We start from the raw sequence: 18,874 nt of genomic DNA on the forward strand, positions 1-18,874 counted from the left end.
AGAAAGTGTCTGACCGCTCCCCCCTGATCTGTGACCCACATCAACTATGACTCCCTATTACCTATATACTGCACTACTTAGTCTATAGGGTGCCATTTGGGATGCACATATATCATGTTGTGTTGTGTGTTGTTGTTGTGTTTAGGTCAGTGTGATAGGAGACAATGAAGACTGGGTGATTGTTCACCAGCTGCCCAACGAGCCTGATGCCCGCTCCATGGAGGTGCCAGGACTCAACCCATACACTTTCTACAGGTAGGCTGCTATGTACCCCTACACCTTTGACAGGTACTATACTTAACTCCTATACCTTGACCCCTACCCATTCTACAAGTGTGAGGCCCACCTACCCCGAATTGAGCACATCCTTAACTCTATTCTATTCTATTCGTAGAAACCTGTGTTTTTCCTGGCCATGTGACCTGGCCACAAAAAAACTCTAATGGAAACCTATGGAATACTCCTGTGATAACTTTGCTCTTGTTTCCTCTCTCCTGCTAGGTTCCGTATGCGTCAGGTAAACATTGTGGGGACCAGTCCTCCAAGTCAGCCCTCCAGAAAGATCCAGACCTTGCAGGCCCCTCCAGACATGTCCCCCGCAAATGTCACCCTGCGCACGGCCAGCGAGACCAGTCTGTGGCTTCGATGGGTGGTACGTCACGTCTCAACAGACTGACATTATGATGTGATGCTCTGAGTTTTTCATCAAGTGATGATGACTGGCTGTGTGTCTTCGTGTGTTGTAGTTTTTATCTACATTTACATTACATTTAAGTCATTTAGCAGACGCTCTTATCCAGAGCGACTTACAAATTGGTGCATTCACCTTATGACATCCAATGGAGCAGCCACTTTACAATAGTGCATCTAAATCTTTTAGGGGGGAGGGTGAGAAGGATTACTTTATCCTATCCTAGGTATTCCTTAAAGAGGTGGGGTTTCAGGTGTCTCCGGAAGGTGGTGATTGACTCCGCTGTCCTGGCGTCGTGAGGGAGTTTGTTCCACCATTGGGGGCCAGAGCAGCGAACAGTTTTGACTGGGCTGAGCAGGAACTGTACTTCCTCAGTGGTAGGGAGGCGAGCAGGCCAGAGGTGGATGAACGCAGTGCCCTTGTTTGGGTGTAGGGCCTGATCAGAGCCTGGAGGTACTGAGGTGCCGTTCCCCTCACAGCTCCGTAGGCAAGCACCATGGTCTTGTAGCGGATGCGAGCTTCAACTGGAAGCCAGTGGAGAGAGCGGAGGAGCGGGGTGACGTGAGAGAACTTGGGAAGGTTGAACACCAGACGGGCTGCGGCGTTCTGGATGAGTTGTAGGGGTTTAATGGCACAGGCAGGGAGCCCAGCCAACAGCGAGTTGCAGTAATCCAGACGGGAGATGACAAGTGCCTGGATTAGGACCTGCGCCGCTTCCTGTGTGAGGCAGGGTCGTACTCTGCGGATGTTGTAGAGCATGAACCTACAGGAACGGGCCACCGCCTTGATGTTAGTTGAGAACGACAGGGTGTTGTCCAGGATCACGCCAAGGTTCTTAGCGCTCTGGGAGGAGGACACAGTGGAGTTGTCAACCGTGATGGCGAGATCATGGAACGGGCAGTCCTTCCCCGGGAGGAAGAGCAGCTCTGTCTTGCCGAGGTTCAGCTTGAGGTGGTGATCCGTCATCCACACTGATATGTCTGCCAAACATGCAGAGATGCGATTCGCCACCTGGTCATCAGAAGGGGGAAAGGAGAAGATTAATTGTGTGTCGTCTGTATAGCAATGATAGGAGAGACCATGTGAGGTTATGACAGAGCCAAGTGACTTGGTGTATAGCGAGAATAGGAGAGGGCCTAGAACAGAGCCCTGGGGCACACCAGTGGTGAGAGCACGTGGTGAGGAGACGGATTCTCGCCACGCCACCTGGTAGGAGCGACCTGTCAGGTAGGACGCAATCCAAGCGTGGGCCGCGCCGGAGATGCCCAACTCGGAGAGGGTGGAGAGGAGGATCTGATGGTTCACAGTATCGAAGGCAGCCGATAGGTCTAGAAGGATGAGAGCAGAGGAGAGAGAGTTAGCTTTAGCAGTGCGGAGCGCCTCCGTGATACAGAGAAGAGCAGTCTCAGTTGAATGACTAGTCTTGAAACCTGACTGATTTGGATCAAGAAGGTCATTCTGAGAGAGATAGCGGGAGAGCTGGCCAAGGACGGCACGTTCAAGGGTTTTGGAGAGAAAAGAAAGAAGGGATACTGGTCTGTAGTTGTTGACATCGGAGGGATCGAGTGTAGGTTTTTTCAGAAGGGGTGCAACTCTCGCTCTCTTGAAGACGGAAGGGACGTAGCCAGCGGTCAGGGATGAGTTGATGAGCGAGGTGAGGTAAGGGAGAAGGTCTCCGGAAATGGTCTGGAGAAGAGAGGAGGGGATAGGGTCAAGCGGGCAGGTTGTTGGGCGGCCGGCCGTCACAAGACGCGAGATTTCATCTGGAGAGAGAGGGGAGAAAGAGGTCAGAGCACAGGGTAGGGCAGTGTGAGCAGAACCAGCGGTGTCGTTTGACTTAGCAAACGAGGATCGGATGTCGTCGACCTTCTTTTCAAAATGGTTGACGAAGTCATCTGCAGAGAGGGAGGAGGGGGGGGAGGGGGAGGGGGATTCAGGAGGGAGGAGAAGGTGGCAAAGAGCTTCCTAGGGTTAGAGGAAAGTGGCTTTAGCAGCAGCGACAGAAGAGGAAAATGTAGAGAGGAGGGAGTGAAAGGATGCCAGGTCCGCAGGGAGGCGAGTTTTCCTCCATTTCCACTCAGCTGCCCGGAGCCCTGTTCTGTGAGCTCGCAATGAGTCGTCGAGCCACGGAGCGGGAGGGGAGGACCGAGCCGGCCTGGAGGATAGGGGACATAGAGAGTCAAAGGATGCAGAAAGGGAGGAGAGGAGGGTTGAGGAGGCAGAATCAGGAGATAGGTTGGAGAAGGTTTGAGCAGAGGGAAGAGATGATAGGATGGAAGAGGAGAGAGTAGCGGGGAGAGAGAGCGAAGGTTGGGACGGCGCGATACCATCCGAGTAGGGGCAGTGTGGGAAGTGTTGGATGAGAGCGAGAGGGAAAAGGATACAAGGTAGTGGTCGGAGACTTGGAGGGAGTTGCAATGAGGTTAGTGGAAGAACAGCATCTAGTAAAGATGAGGTCGAGCGTATTGCCTGCCTTGTGAGTAGGGGGAAGGTGAGAGGGAGAGGTCAAAAGAGGAGAGGAGTGGAAAGAAGGAGGCAGAGAGGAATGAGTCAAAGGTAGACGTGGGGAGGTTAAAGTCGCCCAGAACTGTGAGAGGTGAGCCGTCCTCAGGAAAGGAGCTTATCAAGGCATCAAGCTCATTGATGAACTCTCCGAGGGAACCTGGAGGGCGATAAATGATAAGGATGTTAAGCTTGAAAGGGCTGGTAACTGTGACAGCATGGAATTCAAAGGAGGTGATAGACAGATGGGTAAGGGGAGAAAAGAGAATGACCACTTGGGAGAGATGAGGATCCCGGTGCCACCACCCCGCTGACCAGAAGCTCTCGGGGTGTGCGAGAACACGTGGGCGGACGAAGAGAGAGCAGTAGGAGTAGCAGTGTTATCTGTGGTGATCCATGTTTCCGTCAGTGCCAAGAACTCGAGGGACTGGAGGGAGGCATAGGCTGAGATGAACTCTGCCTTGTTGGCCGCAGATCGGCAGTTCCAGAGGCTACCGGAGACCTGGAACTCCACGTGGGTCGTGCGCGCTGGGACCACCAGATTAGGGTGGCGCGGCCACGCGGTGTGGAGCGTTTGTATGGTCTGTGCAGAGAGGAGAGAACAGGGATAGACAGACACATAGTTGACAGGCTACAGAAGAGGCTACGCTAATGCAAAGGAGATTGGAATGACAAGTGGACTACACGTCTCGAATGTTCAGAAAGTTGAGCTTACGTAGCAAGAATCTTATTGACTAAAATGATTAAAAATGATACAGTACTGCTGAAGTAGGCTAGCTGGCAGTGGCTACGTTGTTGACTTTGTAGGCTAGCTGGCAGTGGCTGCGTTGTTGATTCGGGGGCTAGCTGGCTAGCTAGCAGTGTTGATTACGTTACGTTGCGTTAAAAGAACGACAATAGCTGGCTAGGTAACCTAGAAAATCACTCTAGACTACACAATTATCTTTGATACAGAGACGGCTATGTAGCTAGCTATGTAGCTAGCTACGATCAAACAAATCAAACCGTTGTACTGTAATGAAATGAAATGAAAATGTGATACTACCTGTGGAGCGAGGCGGAATGCGACCGGGTTGTTGAGTTCTAATCTGTAGACGTTGGCTAGCTGTTGGCTAGCTAGCAGTGTCTCCTACGTTAAGGACGACAAATAGCTGGCTGCGTTGTTGATTCAGGGGCTAGCTGGCTAGCTAGCTAGCAGTGTTGATTACGTTACGTTGCGTTCAAAGAACGACAATAGCTGGCTAGGTAACCTAGAAAATCGCTCTAGACTACACAATTATCTACACAATTATCTTTGACACAGAGACGGCTATGTAGCTAGCTATGTAGACGGTGGGCGTTAGCTAGCTGGCTAGCTGCTGGGCAGATACGTTAGGACGACGAAATACGATAATTACGCAATTATCTTTGATACAAAGACGGCTATGTAGCTAGCTAAGAAGAAATTGCTAAGATTAGACAAATCAAACCGTTGTACTATAATGAAATGTAATGAAATGTAATGAAAAAATCTCTCGTTTCTTTCTTTAATTTTCCCTCTTTCTCCCTCTTGCTCTCTCCCTCTCCACCCCCCCCCCTTCTCCTTCTTTCTCTCCTCCTCCCTCTCCCTCTTTCTCTCTCACCCCCCTCCCAGCCCCTACCAGAGTGGGAGTACAATGGAAACCCAGATCTGTTGGGTTACCGGCTCCAGTACTCCCGTACAGGCTCCCAGGGTAAGGCACTGACCCATGTGATAGCTGACCGGCTGGAGAGGGAGTTCACTATCGAGGACCTGGAGGAGTGGACAGAGTATGAGGTCAGGGTTCAGGCTCTCAACGGTATCGGGGCAGGGCCCTGGAGCCAGCCAGTCAGAGGGAGGACCAGGGAGTCTGGTGAGATTACACATCATACTCTATGTCTGCGCCTCAAATGGCACCCTATTCTCTATACAGTATAGTGCAATACTTTTGACCAGGGCTCATAGGGATAGGAATGCAATTTGAGACACATACTGTATGCAATTACACAGAAAATTATCCAGTGTTAAATTAACACTGAAAGTGTGGACCTGTGTAGACACTGGAAAGTGTTAAATTAACACACTGCTTGGTGTAAAGCTTTATTTCCCAGAGTGCTTTGCCTTTCGAGTGAATTATAGAGTTGCCACCCATGACTGTATTTGTTAGGGACAGGTTGTTGCATTAATCCATTTTCAGTCATGTACACATCACCAAGTGAGATCCTGAGTGAATAAAATGTTATTATTTAACTCAGTATGCACTTCATAAGGCCTTATTTTGCAGGCCTACACTCTAAACATAATATTTAACTCTGTAAGTGTTGAATAAACACTCATTGGTGTAAAATAACCCCAATGTTGGTGTTAATAACCAGAGTTGAACCAAAACCATGCCCATCGTTATCATATTTCCCAGCATCCTCTAATGCAGGTCGATTTTAGGTCGATTATAAGAATATTTTCTTTCAATATCGATGTTTTTGCATGTACATTGATTGATTAATTAATGCTTCTCAAAAATAAATGCCATACATTTTCTAAACTAATCCAATATGTTACTTGGATTCATTGTACCCGTTACTGAAATTGTTGTTCCAGTTTAGATCCCTTAGCTAGTTTCATATTTCAGTTTTCCCAACCATGAATTCAGGTTGGGGGGGATAAGAAACTCAGAAGGTTTGAACAGTGCTCTGGCTGGATTTCAAATTGAACTTCACTTTGTAAGACATCATAATGTGACAGGTTGTGTGAATAACCCACCAGGTTGGCTTGTTCGGATTACCCAAACATGGGTTAATTTAACCGCCAATGTCATTTTTGATCACTTTCATTCTGGGTTTAATCCATAGGTTATCTTCGGGAGGATAGTTATTTTTAAATAGTTATTTTTGGCCACCTGTGAGAGTAAGTGTCATTCCAGTCGATCATGTTGAGTTTGTACACTATGATGTAAAATTGTCCTTATATTTTTGCACATTAGATATTCTAATCTTAAAAAATATGAACATTATTATTTACTTATTGCTACAAATGGGTTGCTATCCCATTGGGATATCACATAGGGATATTACATGGGGATTTGCATAGGCTTTGAATAAACTCATACAGTGCCTTTCGGAAAGTATTCAGACCCCTTGACATTTGACACATGTTGTTATGTTACAGCCTTATTCTAAAATACTTATTTACATAAGTATTCAGACCCTTTGCTATGAGACTCAAAATTGAGCTCAGGTTCATCCTGTTTCCATTGATCATCCTTGAGATGTTTCTACAACTTGATTGGAGTCCACCTGTGGTGAATTCAATTGATTGGACATGATTTGGAAAGGCACACACCTGTCTGTCTATATAGAGGTCCCACAGTTGACAGTGCATGTCAGAGCAAACACCAAGCCATGAAGTTGAAGGAATCGTTCCTTAGAGCTCCAAGACAGGATTGTGTTGAGGCACATATCTGGGGAAGGGTACCAATACATTTCTACAGCATTGAAGGTCCCCAAGAACACAGTGGCCTCCATCATTCTTAAATGGAAGAAGTTTGGAACCACAAAGACTTTTCCTAGAGCTGGTCGCCCGGGCCAAACTGAGCAATCGATGGTCACTCTGACAGAGCTCTAGAGTTCCTCTGTGAAGATGGGAGGACCTTCCAAAAGGACAACCGTCGCTGCAGCACTCCACCAATCATGCCTATATGGTAGAGTGGCCAGATGGAAGCCACTCCTCAATAAAAGACACATGACAACCCGCTTGGAGTTTGCCTAAAGTCATTTAAAGACTCTCAGATTGAACTCTTTGGCCTGAATGCCAAGTGTCAGGTTTGGAGGAAACATGGCAACATCCTTACGGTGCAGCATGGTGGTGGCAGCATCATGCTGTGGATATGTTTTTCAGGGACTGGGAGACCAGTTAGGATCGAGGCAAAGATGAATGGAGCAAAGTTCAGCGATATCCTTGATTAAAGCCATCATACCTAAGAAGACTCAAGGCTGTAATTGCTGCTGAAGGTGCTTAAACAAAGTACTGAGTAAAGGGTCTGAATACTTATTTAAACCTAATATTATTTATTTTTTTAAATAAATTTACAAATTTCTAAAACCTGTTTTTGCTTTGTCATTATGGGGTATTGTGTATAGATTGATAAGGGAAACAAAGTTATCAATTTCAGAATAAGGCTGTTACCTAAAACATGTGGAGTAAGTCACAGTTCTAAATGCTTTCTGTATGCTTCAGTAACCTTCATTAAAGCTAAAAAATACAAATAAAAGTGTTAGTGTTTGACTATAATGTAAAAACAATTCAACAGATCAGATCAACCAGAATGACATTTACTCTCAGGGGATGGCCAAAAATAACTCATTTCAAGCCACGCCCCTACTAAGCCCAGCCTCTAGTCTTCTGATCTGACCCACTGGATCATATCTCAATAACCCAGCATCAACAAACCAACGTCGTGAACCAATCCCAAAAATAACTCATTTCAAGCCACGCCCCTACTAAGCCCAGCCTCTAGTCTTCTGATCTGACCAACTGGATCATATCTCAATAACCCAGCATCAACAAACCAACCTCGTGAACCAATCCCAAAAATAACTCATTTCAAGCCACGCCCCTACTAAGCCCAGCCTCTAGTGTTCTGATCTGACCAACTGGATCATATCTCAATAACCCAGCATCAACAAACCAACCTCGTGAACCAATCCCAAAAATAACTCATTTCAAGCCACGCCCCTACTAAGCCCAGCCTCTAGTCTTCTGATCTGACAAACTGGATCATATCTCAATAACCCAGCATCAACAAACCAACCTGGTGAACCAATCCCAAAAATAACTCATTTCAAGCCACGCCCCTACTAAGCCCAGCCTCTAGTCTTCTGATCTGACCAACTGGATCATATCTCAATAACCCAGCATCAACAAACCAACCTCGTGAACCAATCCCAAAAATAAGTGACCCAATCCCTGCAAACCAGTTTTTTCTTTTGCTTAAACCCTCATAATAATGCCTTATGAAATATATATTGTTTTGTGTTAAATAATTACATTTTAATAACATAGGATCTCACTTGGTGAAGTCCGTAGGACTGAACATGGATGAATGCGACAAGCATGTTATTGGCACTAACACATTCAGTAATGGGTGTTTACACTACAATTAACTTGAAAGGCAAGGCATTTTGGGAAATATGCTAATAATGTTTTACACTAAGCAGTGTGTTAATTCAACACTGTTTAGTGTCTATACAGGTACGCACGTTCAGTGTTCATTTAACAGGGGAATTTGCGGTGTAGTTACATTTTCTTTGATTTAGGTATATCCTGTTTCATCTGGTTAATAACATCACAACAGTTGGTGTGGCCTCACACACAGCACTGATGTTCAGTCTTTCATTTTGAAACTCTTTGATCTACAGACTTCATTCATTTTAGGACATAAAAGGCATGACCTACTGCTACTGTATGTTCCTATGGCTACTGCCTCATCCACCCACACTATTAGACTACCAGGCTATAATCACACATGTGTGGGTATGGCCCAGACTTCCTGCATCCTCTTTTATCTACCCACACGTATGGTATGGGGGCCAGGGTCATTCTTTTCTTCCTGCCTCATGGAGCTATATGAAATGGACACCAACCGGTCTGCCTGCATTCTGCTCCTTCACGCAGTCTCTCTCTCTCTCTCTCTCTCTCTCTCTCTCTCTCTCTCTCAAAAACAAACTAAAGTGAGGCATGAGTTGTTCTTTCTTTACGCTTTGTCTTGCTGTCTCTGGATGTTCTTGTAGAATAGGCAAAGGGTTAGGATGTTCTCTCACTGTGCTGGTGCAGTCACTGTGGATACCAGACTTTAGGGAGGAGGAAATTGGGAACAGATGGGCTAGAATGCGGAATTCCTCTGCTTTTTTCCACTCACTCCAGCAAATTCTTCTGAATCACTGTTTTATGTCCAGGGATGAGTGCCAGGAAGGAGCCGTGGCCTAGCTGGCCTGATATAGAGCTGTGCTTTCTCTGGAGCTACAGCCACGCCTGGGTTAGACACTAGGCCTCAGTGGTTCACCAGTATGTGTCTTCAATGCTACACATGCAAGCACACGCTCTCTCTCACACACACACACACACACACACACACACAAAGGCCCATGAACATCATGGAACGCATTTAGTTTATAAAAGTTAGTTTATAATTTTTTTCTTTATTTTATATAGTCCCCTCCTGTGGCCCTACCAACATGTCAGCCTTCGCCACCACCTCCAGCAGTATCCTGGTGCGCTGGTTTGAAGTACCAGAACAAGACCGGAATGGACTTATCTTGGGCTACAAGGTGTGTGAGATGTTCAGTTATCACCCTCGCCTCCAAGAGGGACACAATACTGTGCAACAAAATTATTCCATTACTCACTCTCCTTTCTAATCCAATTTCTTCCTTTTGCTCTTCCCCTCTTCCTTCTCTCTTGCCTAATTCCACTCTCTCATCCCGTCTCTCTTCCACTCTGTCTTCCCCTCTCTCTTCCCATCTTCCCTCTCTACTCCCCTCTTCCCTCTCTTTTCCTCTCCTCTCTTCTCTCCCTCCTTCAGGTGTTGTATAAGGAGAAGGACTCCGACTCGTCCCTCCAGTTGTGGACAATAGAGGGGAACGCCAGCCACAGTGTCCAGCTGACTGGTCTGGGGAAATATGTCCTTTATGAGATCCAGGTCCTGGCCTTCACCCGCATCGGAGACGGCATGCCCAGCTCACCACTCATACTGGAGAGGACCCTGGACGACGGTAAGCCTTGGGCTGCCTAATATCTGCCTGTCTAAATTTAGAATAAAAGCCTATAAAAGCCTTAGATAATGAATACATGTATACATTCAAATGTTATTTGTTACATGCTTTGTAAACAACATGTGTAGACTAACAGTGAAATGCTTACGGGCCCTGCCCAACAATGCAGAGAGAAAAAAAATTAAATGATAGAAAAATGATAACACAAGGAATAGATACACAACGAGTAACAATAACTTGGCTGTATACACAGGGTAGCAGTACTGAGTGGATGTGCAGGGGTACAAGGTAATTGAGGTAGATATGTATACAGTATATAGGTAGGGATAAAGTGACTAGGCAGCAGGCTAGATAATAAACAGTAACAGCAGCACGTGATGAGTCAAAAGAGTTCATGCAAAAATGGTCACTGCAATAGTCCGGGTAGCTATTGATGAACTATTTAACTAACTATTTCGCAGTCTTATGGCTTGAGGAGAGAATCTGTTCAGGTTCTTGTTGGTTCCAGACATTGGTACAGCTTGCTGTGTGGTAGCAGAGAGAACAGTTTATGACTTGGGTGCCTGGAGTCTTTGACAAATTTTAGGGCCTTCCCCTGACACCGCCTGGTAAAGAGGTCCTGGATGGCAGGGAGTTCGGCTCCAGTGATGCACTGGGCCGTATGTACTGCCCTCTGTATCGCCTTGCGGTCAGATGCCAAGCAGTTGCCATACCAAGCGGTGATGCAGCCAGTCAAGATGCTCTCAATGGTGCAGCTGTATAACTTTTTGAGGATCTGAGGGCCCATGCTAAATCTTTTCAACCTTCTGTTGTCATGCCCTTTTCACGACTGTGACTTTTCACGACTAATTCCTTAGCTCAAATGCCTTGGTTCAAATGCCTTCCTTTTCATTTTTTGGTATTTATTCATCTGTATATATAGTATTTTAGTATATATATTTTTTACTACTCTAGGGATATAATTATTGCTTGGATAAAGGTATTTACGTATTGATTTCTTTTTCACTCTTTATGTGGTGTGTACTGCACAGAACACCAGAATAATTATCACTGAATTATCACAGTGAATTATTGTCATGTTTGTTTATGTGTCAATTAATCCCATAAGGAATGGGTTGCCAACTAGCGAATTGACACAAAAATAAAATGGAATTAATTAATTCCTTCGTGAGATGGACATCGAGGAACTGGATGCTCTCAACCTGCTCCACTACAGCCAGTGTGGATGGGCTGTGCCCGGCCCTCTGTTTCCTGTATGCAACAATCAGGTCATTTGTCTTGCTCACATTGAGGGAGATGTTGTTGTCCTGGACCACACTGTCAATTCTCTGACTTTCTCCCTGTAGGCTGTCTCATCATCGTTGGTGATCAGGCCTACCACAAACTTAATGATGGTGTTGGTGCTGTAGTCAATGAACAGCATTTTCACATAGGTGTTCCTTTTGTTCAGGTGGGGTTCAGGTCATCTGTGGATCTGCTGAGGCGGTATGCGAATTGGAGTGGGTCCAGGTTGTCTGGGATGATGGTGTTGATGTGAGCCATCACCAGGCTTTCAAAGCATTTCATAGCTACAGATATAAGTGCCCAGGGGGCAATAGTCATTTAGACAGGTTACCTTTGTGTTCTTGGACACGGGGACTATGGTAATCTGCTGGAAACATGTAGGTATTACAGACTGGGTCAGGGAGAGGTTGAACATGTCAGTGAAGACCTGCCAACTGGTCAGCGCATACTCTGAATACTCTTCCTGATAATCAGTCAATATTAAAGGTCTTACTCACTTGGGCTACGGAGAGCGTGATCACAGTCATCCCGGACAGCTGGTGCTCTCATGCATGGTTCAGTGTTGCTAGCCTCAAAGAGAGCATAGAAGGTATTTTGCTTGTCTGGTAGGCTCGCGTCACAGGGACAGCTTGCGGCTTGGTTTCCCTTTGTAATCCGTGATTGTTTGCAAGCCCTGCCATATCTGATATGCATCAGAGCCGGTGTAGTAGGTTTCGATATTGGTCCTGTATTGACGCTTTGCCTGTAGTAGCGGAATTTTATATAAGCGTATGGATTAGTGTTCCACTCCATGAAAACATCAACTCTTGCCTTTAGCTAGGTATGGATGTGGCCTGTAATCCATAGTCTCTGGTTGGGATATGTACGCATGGTCACTTTGGGGATGATGTAGTTGATGCACTTAGTAATAACTGAGGTGGTAAACTCCTCAATGCCATCGGATGAATCCCAGAACATATTTCAGTCTGTGCTAGCGAAAAAGTCCTGTAGATTAGCATCCGAGTCATCTGACCACTTTGAGCAGGTCATTGGTACTTTTTGTTTGAGTTTTTGTTTGTAAGCAGGAATCATTAGGATAGAGTTATGGTCAGATTTGCTAAAAGGAGGGTGAAGGAGAGCTTTGTGTGCGTCTCTGTGTGTTGAGGACAGGTGATGTAAAAAAAGATTATCCTCTAGGCGCACAGGTGACATGTTAGTAGAAATCAGTTTTCCTGCATTGAAGTCACTGGCCATTAGGAGTGCTGCCTCTGAGTGAGCATTTTCTTGTTTGGTTATGGCCCTATACAGCTCATTGAGTGTAGTCTTTGAGCCAGCATCGTTTTGTGGAGGTAAATTATATGGTCTACAGCTTATCATGAAATATTTTAACTCAGACAAGCAGAATATTAATATTAGCAATCGTGCACAAGCTGTTGTTAACAAAGAGACACACAACCCCTCCCCTGAGCTTCCCCGACGCTGACTTTCTGTCCTGCCGAAAAACCAGCTAGATTTATCTTTACCATGTCCTTGCTCAGCCATGAGCGAAACATAGGATATTACAGTTCTTCAGATCACGTTGATAAGAGCTCATCCAGTTTGCCAATAGAACAGAGGGTAGAGGCGATTTATCCACTCTCTGATGTAGTCGTGTTAGGTATCCCGCACATCGGTCTCTATAGTGCCATCTCCTCTTTCTTCGAGTGTCTGGGATTTGGGCCTGGTCTGAATAATCAATGTCTTTTGCTTCCGGAATTCTATAGAAATCCTCGTCCAAATCGAGGTTAGTGAGAGCTGTTCTGATGTCCAGAAGCTCTTTTCAGTCATAGGAAACATTATGTCTAAAAAAAAAGTTAAGATCAGCATGAAAAAATACAAAAATTAGCACAATTGCCCAGGAGCCCGTTAAACGAGGACTATTCCCTCCAGCGCCATTCATCCATCTGCTCATACAAGATGTGTTATACCAAAGGATATGTAAAAGCTTTCAAATAGCTTATTAAAGCTATCCAGACTTTGATATTATAGTTGACCAATGCCCACTGCCATTCAGTAATCCACTGCATCAGATGTAAAGAGAAGAAGTGTTAAAAAGTGTAGCCCCTCTGCCCCACTCTCGTCTCCAGTGCCCGGCCCTCCAGTGGGCATCCTGTTCCCTGAGGTCCGGACCACCTCATTGCGTCTCATCTGGCAGTCCCCGTCTCAGCCAAACGGCATTATCCTGGGTATGTGATTTAACCTTCGACTCTGACCACACCTTGACCTTTCACCTTTAACCTGTCCAGACTCTACAATAATGAGCCTCTCATACAGCAAACAAAGCACAACACTTATTTTGACTATGATAATTACAAATATATCAACTTTGGACCTAGCATCGTGGAACGAGCCTGATCCCTTTGTCCGCCATTTTTGTGTCAGGCAGAAGCACGTTTCAATGCCGAGTCCCTGTTTCTTTTTTTAGGGGACATTTTGAAGAACATTTGAAGGAGTTTATCATAGCTTTTCTTTCTGACTCTCTCTCTCTCTCCCCTGTCATGTGTGTTTCCTTTCTCCTCCTCTCAGCCTATCAGATCACGTATCGTTTGAACTCGAGCAACAGCAACACGGCCACAGTGGACGTGCTGAACCCGAGTGCTCGTCAGTACATGGTGACGGGCCTGAAAAAAGATTCCATGTATGTGTTCCGCATCACAGCCCAGACACGCAAGGGCTGGGGAGAGGCCTCAGAGGCACTGGTGGTCACCACCGAGAAGAGAGGTAAACATATGAATTGAAACATATGTCAGATGAAGTATTGTATCACATTAGTGTATAACCTATTGTACCAAAAAGGGAGGTTACTATGGAAACATGGAAATATGCGTTGTAAGAAGAAGTAGTATAAAACATTAGTATGGGAGTTATTGTACTTTATAGAACATTACAGAAATGATTGTATATTTTGAGTACTTAGATGAAGTTTTATGTGACGTTTCCATGTGAGTTATTGTACTTATAGAGCATACCACAGAATATTGTCTACATGTGTTAGAGTGCAGACAGGTTTATATTCTCAGTGTTGACACAACATGCTAGAGTGGCTGAGGTGAGTCAGTCAGCTCTGTCAGTCACTTACAATAAACAACAGAGCATTCCAACGAGTTCAGAAGAAACTCTCGTCTCATCTGATAGTGGTTTACAGATTCAGCACAAAGGTTTTACATGAGTTATTTTCCACCCAGTTACATCTGCAGTAATCAGCTATTTGTTTTGTGTGTTTATACAAGCACTTGAAGTTAGTGAGTATTGTAGGCAATTGTCTTTTGAGTATAGTATAAGTCATTTATTTAACCCGTACGCAGATAACTATAATGAGGCCTGAAAACTGTTACCGACCAAAGAACATGGGCATGTTGTTAACTCTCTCTCTCTCTCTCTCTCTCTCTCAGCTCGCCCCCAGCCCACCAATCGTCCCATGGTGCCCCAGAAGGATGTTCAGGCCCGCAGTGTGTTGTTGTCATGGGAACCAGGCAGCGATGGCCTCTCTCCGGTCCGCTACTACACCGTGCAGCTGAGAGAACTGCCCGACAGCAACTGGACTATCCACTCTGCCTCGGTCACCCACGAGGCCAGCTCCTACATAGTTGGCAGGTACAGTATGCACCCTACCTAGCACACTACCCAGCACCCGACCTAGTGCACTACCAGTAGCAACTGGACTATCCACTCTGCCTCGGTCACCCACGAGGCCAGCTCCTACATAGATGGCAGGTACAGTTTGCACCCTACCTAGCACCCTACCTAGTGCACTAACAGGGGGACATAGTGGAAAGATTTTAGAAAAGTTTTCCAATTTTAGAGATTTGCTTGGAAAGGCTACACTTAGCCCTAGATGGAAGTTGAATAGTTGAAAAATTTCACATGAAAAATGTCACTGAGAATGATGTTGTCTTATGTTCCATCGCTTCATGCTAGGCTGAAGCCCTTCACCTCCTACCAGTTTCGAGTGAAGGCCACCAATGACATAGGAGACAGTGAATACAGCGAGGAGAGTGAAGCTATCACGACACTACAGGACGGTAAGAGACTTAACCTCTTTTCACTTTGGCGTATCTTACTGCATTGAAAACAAAGATCCTTGTGAAGATCATATTATCCGCACATGATTTGGTCTTCATTGTCCTTGATTGCGCCACATTGACCCATAAACCATTTCGTAGGCAGGGAGTCTGTCATTTATGTTTCACATCAGTACTGGGTTCCAATCCCTCCCTGAATAGAATGTCAGGGTGACTTAACGTATTGCTGTGGTGAGGACGTTATGGGCAGTAGAATAGGTCATTTGTTCATCACTATCTGTGTTTGCCGTGTGACCAGCCGAACACTCCAACAAAAACACTTACAACCAAACAATGTCAACCAAGCAGAACTAACTTTAACTAAAGAAAGGTTCCTTCCGCAAATCATTCCAACAACCCTTTTGACTTGTTTATCAATGGGTGAGGTGGTTTCTTTCTTTGTGTGTTTGTACACCGTGAATACCACTGCGTTAGTCATTTGCGCCTGGGTGGTAGACCTTTGCTACCATTCCTCCTGGGGCTGCACGTCTTCAGCTGTCTTCTCTGTTTTCTCTCCTGTTCCAGCCCCTGACGAAGCCCCCACAATCCTCTCTGTCACGCCACACACAACTACATCTGTGCTGATTCGCTGGCAGGTAAGAAGTGTGGTGATTGGTCCTGGTGTCGGTCTTCCTATCCTCAGTAAAACCCAGTCATCTGTCAGTCAATGGGCGGTAATGAGAGGGCAGCGAGGTGTATAGGGTGTACTTAGACTGAGTGGAACACACACCGCCCCCCTTCTCCTCTCTCTAACACTAACACCTGAATTAGCAGACCATAAAGGGGAGATGGAGAGTTCAAAGGTTACCGCCTGTAGGAGTTTTACATCTAGACATCCAAGCGGTTATTGCCAGACTCTCCTCTCTTTACCCTTTCTTCTGGTCCTGCTGTCTCGTGTTTTATGACGGTGGAATTTCTCTCTGTGTGAGTCAACCATGGATGAGCTCTTCATCTTATTCCTGTTGTACACTGCATGTGGTTGTGCATAGGAGGGCCGACCATAACTGAGATGAGGCAAAGGGGAATTACAGGGGAGTCATGAAATAATTTATGCACATTTCAATTGTGTTTAAATAAAAAGCTATAGTTGAAGTCGGAAGTTTACATACACCTTAGCCAATTATATTTTAACTCAGTTGTTCACAATTCCTGACATTTAATCCTAGTAAAAATTACCTGTCTTAGGTCAGTTAGGATCACCACTTTATTTTAAGAATGTGAAATGTCAGAATAATAGTAGAGAGAATTATTTATTTCAGCTTTTATTTCTTTCATCACATTCCCAGTGGGTCAGAAGTTTACATACACTCAATTAGTATTTGGTAGCATTGCCTTTAAATTGTTTAACTTGTGTCAAACATTTCGGGTAGCCTTCCACAATCTTCCCACAATAAGTTGGGTAAAGTTTGTCCCATTCCTCCTGACAGAGCTGATGTAACTGAGTCAGGTTTGTAGGCCTCCTTGCTCGCACATGCTTTTTCAGTTCTGCCCACAAATGTTCTATAGGATTGATGTCAGGGCTTTATGATGGTCACTCCAATACCTTGACTTTGTTGTCCTTAAGCCATTTTGCCACAACTTTGGAAGTGTGCTTGGGGCAATTCTTCATTTGGAAGACCCATTTGTGACCAAGCTTTAACTTCCTGACTGATGTCTTGAGATGTTGCTTCAATATATCCACATCATTTTCTTCTCTCATGATGCCATCTATTTTGTGAAGTGCACCAGTCCCTCCAGCAGCAAAGCACCCCAACAACATGATGCTGCCACCCCTGTGCTTCACGGTTGGGATGGTGTTCTTCGGCTTGCAAGCCTCCCCTTTTTTCCTCCAAACATAACCATGGTCATTATGGCTAAACAGTTCTATTTTTGTTTCATCAGACCAGAGGATATTTCTCCAAAGTACAATCTTTGTCCCCATGTGCAGTTGCAAACCGTAGTCTGGCTTTTTTATGGCGGTTTCTTCCTTGCTGAGCAGCCTTTCAGGTTATGTCGATATTGTACTTGTTTTACTGTGGATATAGATACTTTTGTACCTGTTTCCTCCAGGATCTTCACAAGGTCCTTTGCTGTTGTTCTGGGATACATTTGCACTTTTCACACCAAAGTACGTTCATCTCTAGGAGACAGAACGCGTCTCCTTTCTGAGCGTTATGATGGCTGAGTGGTCCCATGATGTTTGTACTTGCGTACTAGATGAACGTGGTACCTTCAGGCATTTGGAAATTGCTCCCAAGGATGAACCAGACTTGTGGAGGCCTTTTTCTGAGGTCTTGGCTGATTTCTTTTGATTTTCCCATGTCGGGCAGAGTCACTGAGTTTGAAGGTAGGCCTTGAAATACATCCAAGGGTACACCTCCAATTTGACTCAAATGATGTTAATTAGCCTAGCAGAAGCTTCTAAAGCTATGACATCATTTTCTGGAATTTTCCAAGCTGTTTAAAGGCACAGTCAACTTAGTGTATGTAAACTTCTGACCCACTGGAATTGTGATACAGTGAATTATAAGTGAAATAATCTGTCTGTAAACAATTGTTGGAAAAATTACTTGTGTCATGCACAAAGTAGATGTCCTAACCAACTTGCCAAAACTATAGTTTGTTAACAAGACATTTGTGGAGTGGTTAAAAAATGAGTTTTAATGACTCCATCCTAAGTGTGTGTAAACATCCAACTTCAACTTCAAGAAATTAATCAAATGTCTAGTTAGCTAGCTCAGCTTTGTAAATATGACTGTCTGTGAGAGAGACTATGTTGAACATGTCCTAATGGTAGTCTAACATTGTGTCGTCATCACAGCCTCCGTCTGAGGAGAAGATTAACGGTATCCTCCTGGGCTTCCGGATACGGTACCGGGAGCTCCTGTACGACCGTCTCCGCAGTTTCTCCGTACTCACTGCCAACAGCCCCTCTGCTACCTGGGCCGAGCTCACCTGTGAGTAACAACCTTCCCACAACCTCCTTGTAACTTTTCCACAACCTCACATCAACCTCTCCACAAGTCCTCTACAACCTCTGCACAAGGTCACACAGAACTCCATCAGAACATGTACATAACCTGCCCTCCTTGTCTTCCTGTAACTCTGTGGTTGTGCATGGCAAATCTTACTCTATAGTCTCTCTTATAATCAGTTATAATCAGTCCTATCTTTTGTTTAATGTAGAGCTGTTATGTTATATCTGCTCTGTCTGTGTGATACATCATTTCTCTTTGATTAAATTATTGTGGGTTTCTCTAACTGTGTGAGTAGTCACAGAGTGCATTAACGCAATGACATGTCTCTCCTCTACTCATGCCCTCTCTCTTCTGGCTGCCCCCTCTCACACTCATGTTTGACCCCTCACCTGCTCCCTCACAGCCCCCTACAGCGTGCGAAACCTGAGCGAGTCCTCTCTCACCCAGTATGAGCTGGATAGTAAGTCCTCACAGGCCTGCCTACGCTTCACACTCTGTCTCACTGTTGATGAAATACACACTGAACACCACAGTGCCCTAGTGATGGCACACACACTGGCACACACACACATTCGTTTAGTTATAAAGCAAAAGAA

At 45.2% G+C, this 18,874-nt stretch overlaps 1 protein-coding gene across 8 annotated transcripts in view; it reads left to right on the forward strand.

The window, feature by feature from the left end:
* sdk2b (sidekick cell adhesion molecule 2b) overlaps window positions 1–18,874 on the forward strand; it is a 503,042-nt gene that overhangs the window by 447,507 nt on the left and 36,661 nt on the right. For 7 of the 8 annotated variants that reach the window (XM_065002523.1, XM_065002524.1, XM_065002525.1 and 4 more), the window contains exons 23-34: window positions 146–255; window positions 502–652; window positions 4,827–5,064; window positions 9,399–9,514; window positions 9,769–9,958; window positions 13,348–13,446; window positions 13,787–13,981; window positions 14,653–14,854; window positions 15,179–15,282; window positions 15,847–15,917; window positions 18,122–18,257; window positions 18,682–18,738. In XM_065002523.1, coding sequence (XP_064858595.1) covers window positions 146–255; window positions 502–652; window positions 4,827–5,064; window positions 9,399–9,514; window positions 9,769–9,958; window positions 13,348–13,446; window positions 13,787–13,981; window positions 14,653–14,854; window positions 15,179–15,282; window positions 15,847–15,917; window positions 18,122–18,257; window positions 18,682–18,738 — 1,669 coding nt within the window. The remainder of the gene's footprint in view (window positions 1–145; window positions 256–501; window positions 653–4,826; window positions 5,065–9,398; window positions 9,515–9,768; window positions 9,959–13,347; window positions 13,447–13,786; window positions 13,982–14,652; window positions 14,855–15,178; window positions 15,283–15,846; window positions 15,918–18,121; window positions 18,258–18,681; window positions 18,739–18,874) is intronic. The other variant, XM_065002528.1, reaches the window with a different exon arrangement.

The sequence above is a fragment of the Oncorhynchus nerka genome, linkage group LG16 (genome assembly GCF_034236695.1).
Source record: "Oncorhynchus nerka isolate Pitt River linkage group LG16, Oner_Uvic_2.0, whole genome shotgun sequence".
NCBI lineage: Eukaryota > Metazoa > Chordata > Actinopteri > Salmoniformes > Salmonidae > Oncorhynchus > Oncorhynchus nerka.